Genomic DNA, 14,386 nt, shown 5'->3' on the forward strand with positions numbered 1-14,386 from the left:
GCATATTCGAACACAAACCCAATTGAAAGCCAATTTTTTACAAAATTCAGCAACACAAAGTGTCAGCAGTAAATATTTACGAAAATAGAGAACATGACATAGGAGTATCTTGCAATAACCGGTTATATGCAATTTGATCCCCCGAAAAAGAGTAATATAAGATCCATGCCTTAATATTTACACCCAATAACCATCAAAGCACAACAGGCATCAGCAGAAAGGGTACAAAATCAAACTTGATGGTTGATTAAGGGAAAAAAGAAACCTCATGACAGTTTGTTACTCTTATCTCTGATCTCATCCCAACCATCAATCGTCTTACTGTCTGTCTATGATATCAGTCGTCAGTGCCAAAGTAACGGTCACCAAACTCTCCAAGACCAGGTATGACACGATACTCTTCATTCAAAGCAACATCAATCTCTGATGTTACTATCTTCACCGATGGAAACCTTTTTGAAACACAATGGATTCCCTCCGGGGCCTAAATGCACATGACATGTATATAATGAGTGATGATAAAAACAGGCAATATACCAAAGAGCCATCGGGTAACTGTAGAGCCAAACCTCACGAAAGGTGAAGAGGGTGTGTGGCCGTACATAAATATTATATACTTAAAAACAGGCAATATGTAGTATGAACATGGAATAACAATACTCACCGAGATGAGGTTGAGGAATATTATGTATGATTCTGGTACTCCTTTTTGTATGAGTAGTTCAATTGCCTGATTGGCTGAATTACCTGCAAGCCATATCAAACAATATAAACGATGATTGCTTGCTCGTCTCATGGGAATTGCAAAAGTTTGTGAATTCCCATTCCTTTAAAATTGAACCTTCCATTGCCCAAAAGTTTTCAAAGTTACAATCACTTGTTCGTCCATTGTTATCATCATAAGAAGTTGAGGTTATTGATTTGGGTCCATGAGATTCCCTAAATTGTAGTTTTCTTTGCAGTCTATTACTCCATGCTTGTCATTATTGAAGGTTAGCAAGACATTTGACAAATAGTCAAGTAATTCATTAAAACTCTGCTCACTTAAACATTGCAATAATCTGGTTACTTACACTGACTGCAGCAAAACATGTAAAGGGTGAAGTAATCATGGTCGAATGGTTGCCCATTGCCCAACTAATACCAACCACACAACATAAAATGGAAAAAGGTTCCTTGAATTTTTAACCTTATTATATGCATGACAAAAAGGCAGGGGAGAGAATACTATCACCAACCTGTAGCAAGAACTGGATCAAGGAGAAGCACATGTCTTTCTGAGATGTCTTTCGGGAGCTTTTCATAGATAAGCTGCACGTGTTACGGTAGATATGTTGAATTTATGAATTAATAATATGTATATGATTGTGCAAAAGGTACAAGCAAAACCACAATAAAAAGTGGATCTATCAACCAACCAACAAGTTAGAGAAGATACTTACCTGCTGCCCATTGTCACCATCACGGTGGATCAGGATTTTTCCAATTTTTATGCCTTTGCAGCATGCACGCAGTGCATTCTCCATACTTTCACCACTGTAAAGCAAAAAAATAAATATTCATAGGTTCTTGAATTGCATAGCATTGACAATCAAGCCAACACCCAAGACACAGTCAGCACTAAAACTTACGAAATAGAGATCATCCGTCACAAGTAGTCATTTATTACACTCTTCACCAGGCATATAACTTTAAGATCCTCACATAAATACATAATTCATATTAAGATATTCTAAGTTTTGATTTCTACCCCTAGTATATTAAGAGCCATTTATAAATTGACATAGTCACACCCACTTCGGTGTCTCTGGGTCGATGGATAAGCATAGCTGTCTTGCAAAAAAATATATGTTTAAAAGCTCTAGATGACAAGTCAAATGGAAGTACCAACAATTGTGATTGTCAGATTGCTACTTATCATTTTACAAATCTAAGATAAAAATGCATAGGATGCATATGTTATCATTGTTTCATTGTTCTATACATTAGCATGTTGCTGATAACAGAAGTTATATTACTGCTAATTTATAAGCAAGATTTCCCTTCATGAACAATGATAAAACTTTTGGAGATTATTGTCATATAATGGTGTCGTCAATAATATTCCAGGTGAAACTGCAAGAAAACATTATTGGTGAGAGAATCAGCCAACTTCCTAAAACACCGTACAAACCATAAGATGATAGAAGTTCATAAAATGTAAACTACACTAAATTCACAGATCAATTGTCACATTAGTGCCTCATTGACCTGGTTAGTCTCAAACTCTTAAAGTACGCAAATATCATTTAGATGAAATATAAAGCATGTTCTTTACAGTAATGAAAAGCATGAGCAAAGTAAGAAGAACTTGTCTTGCAATACTTGAATATTACTCACCTCCGAACAATCGAGACACCACACAGTTTTTTGCAAAAGTCAACTCCACTATATACCGATCCTGCAACAAGTCTCAGTAGCTTGTCAATGATATTCAGGCAACTCTAAAATTTTAAAGAAGACATTTTATGAGAGCAACAGACAGAATTAGCTTTGCAATCTCCCTATGTTTTGAGGCCTCAATTTCAAAGCCACTCTCACCAAAAACCAAATTGCCCGGAGATATCATATCGATTATGATTCCAAATTTGTACAGGACAGATTGATGCATATCCTATGTAACCATTCAATTTTTGAATGCAACTATTGTTCCATGCTGGCATAAAAGTTCAACAATTACATCAGCTTCAGGAAGTATAAACAAATGGATGTTGCAGGAAACCATGAAAACACCAAGAGTGTGTTTGTAAGTTACTTTGTAAGTTACAGTGATTTTTTTTATTATTTTTTTAGATAGTCGCACAAAAAGATTTCATTAAACTGGAAAAGTACACAAGATGGTGTAAAAAAAGCTCTTGCAATTCAAAATCATAAGAAGAACTGAACAAAACAAGGAAGGAAATGCCATCATCATCTCCCCCTTCCCCTAACCTGCCTAAAAGAAAAGGTAATATACATAAAAACCATCACCCACCCAGAACCACAAAAAAACATATAGTGGCTAAAAACACCCTTTGACATCCCAATATCATTGCTATAACTCGGAAGTCTTCTATATTTGATCAAATTCTTAAGGAAAAGAGAGAAAGAATGATAGCATATTAGTAGATCTCAGGAGAAGAGTCCCATGGGACACAAACATAGATTATTGTTCAAGTTTTTACAAAAATTAAAAAATCAATGATAAAAATAATAGCGTATTCTTAGTCATGCAAATTAACCTTCTTTTGCTGATCTTCCAACAGCCATACAAGCAAAAATACTTTAACAGGCATGCATGAGAATATGCATCCAGTACATTTCCACACGTAAAATAATTTCTTGAAAAAACAAAAGGCTAAAAGAAGAGCTAACTCGCGGAAACTATCATACCTGTTGGAGTGACTACTTGCATCTCAGTAAATGGTAGATGACCAAGGCCATGTTCCACAACCTGGAACCAATTTCATTTAATCATTGGCATTTAATACCATTCAAAAGACTTCAACTATCAGCCCCTAAGAATTTCATATAGGGTAGAGAGTCAAGTACCAATCGAATGAGTCGATCTGAATAAAATACAAAATCATGCTTTGATATCTCTCGATCTCGAATCAATGTGTGCATGCCTCGAATCTGTAACACGGATCTTGAATCAATATACATCTATTGTATCATAATGCAAACATATGTACCAGATAAAGATTGTCTATCCATAACAGGCTAAAAATAGTGGGGTTTCCTTTCAATAATTAGTTATATGTTATTGTGAGACGTTGCAATGTGAACAGGATTCTTTTGCATAAAATGCTACACAAACCAAATCAAGGGCAAGATTCCTCTATAAAAATGGGACACTACATTAACTCTTTAACTTTTTTTCACTTTTGTAATGTATCCAAGCCAGTTGCTAGACTTAGTTTTTTTTGGTTGGTTCCATTTCCCCTGAATGGTTTGTTGGATAATACGTTTTATGTCAAGGATAATCCCTGTAGTTGTGTAAAAATCCATTTAATAAAAAGTGGTACTGTACTTGGCGAAATCTAAGTAATAAACCAAAGGTAGTTCCTAGTTGACAGTTGGTGAATGTAAAATATTGTTATGGTCCACTGATAATGTTAGGGAACTGGCAAAGTGAATACCTGGAATGTCGTCTGAATTACATATATGTTGGGATATATTTTGCAAAGGTCATGTTGACCAAGCTTTGTGCGTATATGTTGCACAATCAAGTCTATTGCCACATGGTTATCGCCTCCTCGTGGTATGATAACATCGGCATACTTTTTCGATGGAAGAACAAAATCATCAAAAGCAGGTTTAACGAACTTAGCATACTGCACAGATAAAAGACACCATTTATTCATCATAGAACTCCATATTGTTAATGATAATAAATATTAAATAGCCAGTCGAAACTTATAATCAAACATGAATTCTGCCACCATGTTCACTAAGACAATATCAGCAGCAAAAAGCAATAACAACAGAGTTCAAACCCATATCAAATTATCATCTCAAACAAACATGCTATTAAGTTAAAAAGGTGACCCTTGATGGAAACCTGTAGCTGCTGAAATTTTCAAAATGCCACCTATAATTTCTTCAGTGATCATAGGTAGTCATACAATCTAAATCATCTTCTGATAGAATCCAAAAGATATTTTAATGAAAACTAACAGCTGTCATGTTGTCATTAGATGGGCCCTTGCTGTTTGCTGCCACAGCCACGGTCCACCGTTCACCCTACCTGTTGCATCCACCTTTGACCACGTCTAACATCTCGCAACTCTCGCTCTCTAGCCATGCTATTGGCACCCTACACCTAATTCATTGTCGATGGCCTCAATGGCCTCACCTAGAATTATGTATCCTGTATTATGACTCCCTTCCCTTTGTTGCCAGTGATTTCGTCTCTCTCCCTCTCTTCATGATGCCCCTACGGCAACCATGGTTGGTGCCATGGCTTTTGCTCAGGTGTGCCTCCAACAAATTACACAAAGGTTCTTCTATAGAGGCAAGTTGTCCCCCAAACCTCTCATCCATAACAGAGAATCTTGTCATCATCTTAGATCAAACCTCTCCAATTTTCATCTTCAATTTCTCCGCCAACTCTTCCCACTTCTCTTGCAGCCATCAGTCCCCAAAAGTACGAGGAACCAAACCATATCTTATTGAAATCTAACAACGAAAATCAAAATAAAAAGCCGAGTTTTTCATGAGATAGTCGTCTCTTCCAAAGATGCCTAATGCAATATTCAGTCGCTATAATCAAATCAAGCATGTAATCTAATGTCTACTAATCTCCTCTATAAAGAAAGCTAATTAATTATGGTAAAATGGGCAATCAATTTTAAGAAAAAAGGGCCATTGGTAAAATGTAAAAATTCCCCTAAATAAGAACAGAAAGTAAAATTAGATTAACAATTTAGCAAGAAAAAAGAAAAGTTGCATTTTGGGGGACAGCATAAAATCCAAGTGTTGCTTCTTTTCTCGGACGGATGGAGTAACACAGATGGAATGATTTTGATTTATATTAATATCGATACATATATTAAGCATTCAAATGCCCATTTGATATCAGTATTAGAATGTCAATTCATTACTTATCGGCATATTTCAACGAATATGGTTCTATCTTTTAAGTAAAAACATAAAGAAGGAAATTATTCATTCAAGTGAAACTTAGCAATTATCTACCACACAGACACACTATAAAGCTATAGATGAATCAAGAAAGCCAAAAGAAGGTTTCTAGTGCTGCAGTAAACCAATATATCCTCTCGTAAAGCCAAAGAATGGCAATTGCGGATTTTGACTTTTAAGAAGAAAAAAACTATCAAGTGTTGGTCAGCACTAAATGATTCAAGATTCACAAGAAAATCCAAAAAAATACTCTTAAGGATTTTAAAAAAGTAGAGGAACTTACCTGCTCAAGCACAGAATTAACATCCCTACCCCTCTCAACTGTATCTCGCCTTATTCTACGAGCAAGCCTCACATCAGCATCTAGGTCAACAGAAAAGGAAGAAAGAGATTTTGTTTAGGGCAATGGATATGTCTAATAAAGAAGGTATTAAGTCATTAATCAGGATGAAATGGATAAGCTCGTTATAATTTGGTGTAGTGATAAGGTATAGAAGACAGTAACTTTAATGAAAACTACTAGGCAGTGAACCTGACAGGGGGATCAAATAAACATGAATTTTGCAAAAGTAACTGATACTTAAAGAGTCGAAAAGGGGGAAACATGGGCACCAGAAGACAAAAGAAATGAGGTTCAACCACAAGGTACTTATTACAGCCACTTGGGAGTATAGGATGACTTCATTCATACACAAAGACCAAATAAATATGCAGAAAGGAAGCTGAAGTTATAGATCACAAGCAACTATCTAAGATTCAACACTAACACGACAAAAGAAATTAGCCTTCACCAAGAAGCATGTACGACCATCACAATAGAATGTCGGACTAAATAGGAACATCTTACATTGTTAATAACCGGATTCTGTAGATGACACATCATTATACTAAACATACCAGATTCTAGTTCACAGTTGTACAACGAATATGTTTAGGATACCCGGTTAATGAGCGATCTAAGAAAGAACAAGGCTATGGGGTAATGAAAAACATAATACCTAAATACCAAGAAAACACAAACATGAAACAATAGATAGTACTTCGCAAGGATCATCATGTAAGCTAAATACCAAGAAAACACAAACATGAAATAATAGATAGTACTTCGCAAGGATCATCATGTAAGCTACACAAAAATATGGCAATAATTATCGTTCACAGAATGAATGCTAAAAAATGAACACCTGTGTCAACAAATATCTTCATATTCATTAAGTCACGAACTCTTTGGTCATGAAACACCAGTATTCCCTCCAAGATAATTACATCAGATGCATTCACCTGAAAAACACACGAAAACTAAGTCAAAAATGTAATCTTTATTCTTTAACAATATGAGCTTGGTAATGCTTGTACAGATATATAAGCATTCGGGATTACCACTCTTGAATTCCATTTCCTTCGGTCCACCCAACCCGCCTCACCCCACTTTTCTCACCCCCTCCACACCTCCCCAGATTTAGTCAACAATTTAATCTCTGTTGCCAACTGTAACAATATTCTAACATGACTACAACAAGAATGAGAAAATTACCTAATCTTATAAAATATGATGGCAAAAGCAACACATTATTTGGTAATATGGTGTAAAATATAAATGCAAGAGTAGTATCAGCTTCTAGTTGGGATAAACTTCACAAATCAAACACATATACACATAAGATTAAGTAACATAAACTTTAGAGTTTTAGGTATAAACAAAAGTCAAACACAGCTCTTTGGTGTAAGAATATTGGCCCAAAATTCACAATTACCAAATGTGGCCTCTCAATTGGTTCAAAAAATGTATCAATCATACAGATTTAGAAGATAAATTTAATGATAAGGCCCTCTTCTATTCCTTCATAAAATGGAGGGGCACTATGCTTGTATAAGATATTAACCAAGCCCATAAGGGGAATATGGCACAAGGTCCAGGTTGTCTGTATACCATTTAAAGGGAGGAGATACACACTATTAAGATTCTGCAATCAACAACATTAAAGGGATTTAAGACCATTTAATGCATTTCGTGAGGAAAAATGGAGAATATTTAACACAGTCCTGCTTGAGCCGTAAAATATAACCCTAGCAAGTTCTACAAAATAAGAAATACCGTTCTACTTTGGAAGTCAAGAAAAAAGAAACAGCCCCTAAATGAAATGTGTTTCATAAACGTAAATTTGTCTAGATAGTGGAAAATACAGAACTCAGCCGAATACTTAAAACACAATCATCAAAACTGCAACTATAGGCTTTTCTGGTCAGATGAAGCAATACAACAAATTTGACATGTATACCATTCAAGAGAACATGTTCAGAAGCAAATACCTGGCGGAAGGACTCGGAACATCTGCGGTGGTTTTTAAAGTCATATATTGGAAGATGGACCGGGTTTCCTTGTTTGAGTTTTTCAACACACTCTAGCATTTGCTCTGTGTCAAAAGCATCTACAAACAACGGCATTTTTTTATTTAAGAGTATGAGCAAGCATTCATCTGCTGTCACTGATGGCATCAATTGGCAGCATTATAGCAAGCAAAATAAAAACTGGCACAACCCTATATCAATAAGAACATTACCAGGGTGATCAAAATTATACTCATGGGCACGTTCAGATTCTTCAGCAGTCAAGCCACGATAAAATGAATCCTAAATAACAGACAGAAAAAGCATATTAAAAGCTTCAAGGATACTTCCCATTCAAATATAGAAGGTTTCATTTGCAACAAAGAAAGAAGCATAAAGAAAAAATTATACGACAAAATACTTAATGCATACAACTTGATAAAAATACCTAAAACACCAGAAATCTCGTATCTACCATGTATCTTCAATCATTGAAAAACTAAATTACACATCTACCATGTTAAAACCAATTCGTCAAATAATCAAAATCAGACCCATCCTCACACACTTTTAGAAACTTAGGGTCAAAAGGATATCTAAACCCTCGCGTGTCACACCAGATCCATAGTTCAGTTTTAGGAAGGCTATAATACTCATACTATTGACCGATCGGATGGCAAACTTCTCACTCAACTTGTTTGATGGTTCTTTTACAATGCAATAACTCTTTACAACATCAGGGTTATGACAGGGACACTCTTTCTTAACATCAGAGTCACAACAAGTGATGCAAACTTTAAAAAAAAAATAGGCAGTACAACATGATGTTTCCACAGAACATATACAATTGATACAGCATATGAATCCTCAATCATTCATTTAATAATGATGTTTACTAGCACCTATAATTACAAGTTGATTGTGCCTGAAATGCATTAGAGATTTAGGAATACACAGCAGTGAGACTGTGAGAGTAAAGGGGCTACCAGATACAGTACCCTCTCCTGTTTTTTGTAATTTTTATACTTATCAGGGGTGTTTGAACGTTCTGAGCATAAAATAAATTAAATAATTTTTGCCATCAAGGAAAATTATAATCTTTTTGTAAATCCTAGTCATAATTCACTACAAACAATACCCCTCGCTGTTATCAAGCTAGGCTCCAAACGCCACCATCAAATGGAATATAAAAATAATAAGAATGAACTCTAGATGTCCGCATAAGCCAATATGCTAAAGTATATCCTCCCTACGCATTAAAGATAACCTTAACTATACCTATACGCCTTTAACCATGGGGACAGTGTTACTTGAAAACTCTATAATCAGCCGTTACTGTTTCATTAAAAATAGGATATCTCACAATCAGATAATATAATTGCATTTCGAAAGTTAATTTAAAAATACATACCTGATTGACAAGCACAACACGATGATCATGAAGTTGTTGAATAATCATGTCACAAACCGTCGTCTTACCCGAAGCAGTACCCCCAGAAACCCCTAAGAAGAAAAAAAAATCCACAGAAACAAACATAAAATCGTAACAACTGAGTAACATTTCAAAAAACCTAAACTCGCACACGAGTAATCGATTTAAAATAATCAACTTAAAAACATACCAATGACGAATGGCTGTTTGAGTGCTGAGGCGGAGTCGGCAAGAAGGGAGGAGGATGGTGATCTTGAAGAAGGAAGGAATCGGGCATTGAGATGTAAGCCGGAAAAGTGAGGACCGGAGGCGGCCTCCATCACGTAATCAATGGACGTCGTCTTCTCCGGCATCGTCGACGGAGAATCCAAAATTGGAGTTGTATACAGCCGTTCGCAAATAAATAAATAAAAAGGTTTGGGAGTTCTGCGTAGCTATTAAGCTTAGCCTTCACCCTTTTCAATCGACAAGCTGATCTTATTCCGGAATCCAAATAAAATATAAATTATAATTATATGTAATCGTATAAAATATAAGATATGATTACACATCTTATATCAATAATTATTTTAAATTTATTTTTCATATATGGATATTGAAGAGAAATTTCACTACATATAATATTTAGTGGCTGTTTGTTTATCTCTTAATAGTTTTATTAATAGAGGGTCTCTAAATCGTCAAGAGGTGAATTTTATTTAGTATAAAAAATTATGTCTCTTATGGGTTGTTTGGCAGTTGTTGAATGATTAAGAGACTCTAATGATATAATGCAAAATGAAATATAATTGTTCGGTAATTATTTACAATGGAATTAGGGTGTTGAATGGTTAAAGGAGATCCATGATACAAAATCATACAATGGGTTTTGAAACCATTAGAAGACAGATTTTTTTTTTGCCGAACAAGATTCACTTCTTAATGATTTAGATATTGTCTCTTAATGATTTAGATATTGCCTCTTAATGGAACTATTAAGAGGTAAACAAACAATCCCTAATTTGAAAACTTTTTGAATGATTTTGTATCTTGGGTCTCCCTTAATCATTCAACGCCCTAATTTCGTTGTAAATAATTACCAAACAGGTATATTTCATTTTACACTATAATAAGAATCTCTTGATCATTCTGACCACTTAATTATTCTGCATCAAATCATTCAACAACTATCAAACCCTTTAGCAGTTAACATAAGACTTTTTGTTGAGCATGTGGATCAAAGGCTCGTAAAGTTGTTTGATGTGTTTTAAGCCCAATTACCCATTCGAGGGATTTTTTTATTGATGTTTCTTGCATTTTCAAATATCTCGAAGTACCTCCCAAAGTTTAGCGTTGCACCTTTCATGCTGCAAAAAAGTATCTACTTGCTAAAATTAGTTGAATGGATGCACGGATTTCACTTGAGCCCTCATAGGTTTGCCTCTTATCATGAGCGTAGGTTCGCTTACAATTACAATATCAAAGTAGAACCAATAAATATATGTTCGATGTATTTTGGACGTTATTGCATAATTGATCAACAATTGGGTAGGATGTCTATTGCACAGTTGATCATTTTTGACGTTGCAAAACTTAACCAGCTTCTGATAAGTATTTGGGTAAGAAAATTCATAATTTTATCTGATTTTAGTTTATCATCCTTAGTCGCAAGAGTTGATCTGTAAATTTTCTCTAGGGATAGCACAAGATATGTCAAACAAAATAAGATTACCTTATCGATTGAAATATATTATTGATACGACATATATTGTATTAAAGGGTTATTTACCACACGTTTACCCTGGTAAGGGCTTATCTTGTCACGTTACCTTACCAAATGCATATGTTAAGGATCAAAAATATTACTCAGTAAGATCATAGGCAATGACCGAGAGTCTTACCCAGTAAATGAGGGCAACAACACATATGTTCTTGTCTGATAAGTAAGTGATAATGCTGATTTTTTTCTCGTGAGCACTTATTCAACTTAATAATTTAAGTTGAATCGGGTGGAAAAGGAAAAATTAAAACATATACATAATAAAAATTTGTGAATATTGTGATTTTTATTTGTGATTTTTATTACAAGATCTCTTAACATGTTTTATTAAATGAATATTTATTTTTAGTAATTTAGCAATAAAAAGAAAAAAAAAACAAGACATCCATATAATATTTAAAAGTTATATTTATATATAGAAAGTAAATTATATTTTTGATCTATTTGGTTGTAATTTATTATCAACTTTCCTTCATCTTTTGAACTAATTACAGTTTCGTCATTGTGGTTGTAATTTTCTTTCACTTTTGATCCCTCAAACTAACGTCCGTTAAATAGATTCGTTAGCTCAGAGGGTTTTTGCTCTTTTTACAATTTTTTTGTTTTTTTCTCTTTTTGTTTTGTTAGATTATATATAATATTTGTTAAAGGGTATATTGGTCTTTTTATTTTATCTTATTTTTGCCTTGTTTTTGTCCTATATGTCTATCATCTCCATTCTCAGAAACAAAACCTCTCTATCCGGTTATCTTATATGGTAAACCTAAACCCGAACCCAAATGGCAGTGGGTGACGATGGTCGAATAGAAGAAAGAGGGTAGGAGAGGAAGAGGGACGATGATGGTCAGTCGAATTATTTTATATTCAGTTCCAATATTTTCTCTATAATTTCTTAAAAAATAAATGATTAAAAGTTAATTAAAAAAAAACTTAAAAGAGATGCACTCATTTTTCACATTTTCTCCATTTTTAATATTAATTAAAGTTTACAATATTTCATAGTTTTATCATCCAATACACTAAAACTTTACATAAAATAACAATAATTTTGTCCCCCTGATTTACTAAAAATTGTGGATTTCATCCTTGTGGTTTTAAAATTTCGGTTTTCATCCCTATAATTTGCAATTCATTTATATTTTCGTCTCTCGAGCCAAAACGCTACTTATAAGTATTAAAGACCAAAATAGAAATGAATTTTAAATCATAAGTACGAGAGAAAAAAATTAAATCATAAGAACGAAAAAGACAATAAATTACAAACCATAAAAATAAAAATTGTAATTTCAAAACCATGAAAACTAAAAGAAAAATGTTCAACAAACCACAGGGACTAAAAATGTAATTTTCTTTAATAATATCCCAATAAAAATGGATGGATAAGATAATTCTCTAAATATAGAGTTCTTTAATTGTCTTTTATTTTAAACTAGAAGGATACTTGTACAATGCAGCGAAATACATCTTGATTTGAATATTTTGTTTTATTCTTTATCTCGGTCGATGTTATAATATGGTCTTATGTAATTTTAAAAATATGACAATATTTTTATTTTTGAATAAAATATAAATTTGAAGATATCATAAAAAAATTTACAAATATATATAGATATTAATATCAAATTAACCATTTAAAAGTTCTTGTTTTTATAACTTTTTTTAATTCAATTTTTTTATCATAATTTAATTTAGATTYAATAACGAAGTAATTTATATTTGGTTTAATAATATATTTTCTTATAAAAATAATAATTAATTATTTTGTTAAAATTCGATAGTTATCCTAATTATGTTTTAGATTTTTTATATTTTAAAATAAGATGTTTATCATCTATTTAATTATATTTATCCGCAGTTAATTACATGAATTCAAACATGGTGCTTTAATAAGTTGTATTTACACACAATTTACTTGTAATATTAAATTTTAAGTATTATGCATTATTAAATAGTACTCCATGCAGAAAAATAGTTTTTAAAAGTTTTTGTCAAATGCTTTATATTATAGTATAGATAACAATAAAGAAAACAAAATCTTTGTTTTCATTGTCTTATAAAATAATATAGTAACAAAATCTTCATTTTCTCTATCTTAAAGAACTTATTAGAGACACTCTAATAAACTATATTTTCTATATCCTTTTTATGAAATATATAAATGTTATATACAACAAATGCAACAAATAAACTCACACACTCATCACACATTTGAAGTATATAAAAAATATTTTCTCTATATATATTTTTGAAGTATATAAAAAGTACTTTCTATATCTTGCTGTGAGTTGAAGTGAGTCCAAACGTACCCTAAACCCGACTTGGCTCGGCCTTATATAGGATACCAGTGGTCAAATTACCTTCTTAAGAGCATCTTTAACAGATTCTTTAAAAATTGGAAAATCAAATTGAAAATCTTTAAAAAAACTGCATTCAACTCTAAACGCTTATTTATTTTGAAGGTTATAACATTCATTATATTATTAATATTTCATATATTTAAATTAAAATTATTTATCTCTACTAAACATTTAATTTAAAAAATTCTTATTGGTTGAATATAATAAAGAAAAATATTTCTCTCTAATGGTAATTATTTTTTGAGTTCTCCAAATTTAGAGATTTTCAGAGCATTTTCAACATATATGCTATAGTTCTCTTTATTCTCCCAAATTTGGAGATTTTTCCATTATGTTTGTGTTTTTCTCTATTTTAGATGAGAGTTTAGCATAACTGTTAAAGCAAAAAATATTTGAATCTCCAAATTTCTAAAATAACATAGCTGTTTGATATGAGTTTACACTCTCTCTTCTACTTTTTTCGTTTAGAAGAAAACTTTAAAGAATTTGTTGGAGCAAAAAGATGTTCAAAATCTATAATTTCTTTATTTTGGAGAATTTGTTGGAGATATTATTAATGTTACACAATTATTTACCGACTATACATAATATTATTTCAAAATAATATTTGTGTTAGTGCGCAGTTGTTTTTATAGATTGGGTACTATTTGTTAATCCAAACGTGTATCGGTTTTAATACCCAATTTTTCTATTTACTGGATATAATTTGTAAATTGTAATAAATGTTTTACAGTAGCATAAAAAAGTGATAACTCTTATTTTGAGTGTTATTTACACTCTGTTAGCAAGTTTTTTTAGTGTGTGTTTTTCTTTTATGTGTTCGTGTTTCCCCTTTTTATTTATTTA

At 32.6% G+C, this 14,386-nt stretch overlaps 1 protein-coding gene across 1 annotated transcript; it reads right to left on the minus strand.

Annotated features, from left to right (window-relative positions):
• LOC112509384 (uridine kinase-like protein 1, chloroplastic) lies at positions 1-9,873 on the minus strand. Its single transcript, XM_025114324.1, has 14 exons — positions 9,615-9,873; positions 9,404-9,495; positions 8,226-8,295; positions 7,975-8,093; positions 6,849-6,945; positions 5,948-6,027; positions 4,161-4,355; positions 3,571-3,654; positions 3,412-3,472; positions 2,380-2,440; positions 1,443-1,536; positions 1,239-1,311; positions 665-747; positions 1-484 (listed from the first exon to the last, which is right to left on the minus strand). The coding sequence occupies exons 1-14, from the start codon at positions 9,775-9,777 to the stop codon at positions 338-340; spliced, it is 1,419 nt and encodes a 472-aa protein (XP_024970092.1). The 5' UTR covers positions 9,778-9,873; the 3' UTR covers positions 1-337.
• Between the last annotated feature and the right edge of the window lie 4,513 nt (positions 9,874-14,386).

Source organism: Cynara cardunculus, assembly GCF_001531365.2.
Source record: "Cynara cardunculus var. scolymus isolate 2C chromosome LG 1, CcrdV1, whole genome shotgun sequence".
NCBI lineage: Eukaryota > Viridiplantae > Streptophyta > Magnoliopsida > Asterales > Asteraceae > Cynara > Cynara cardunculus.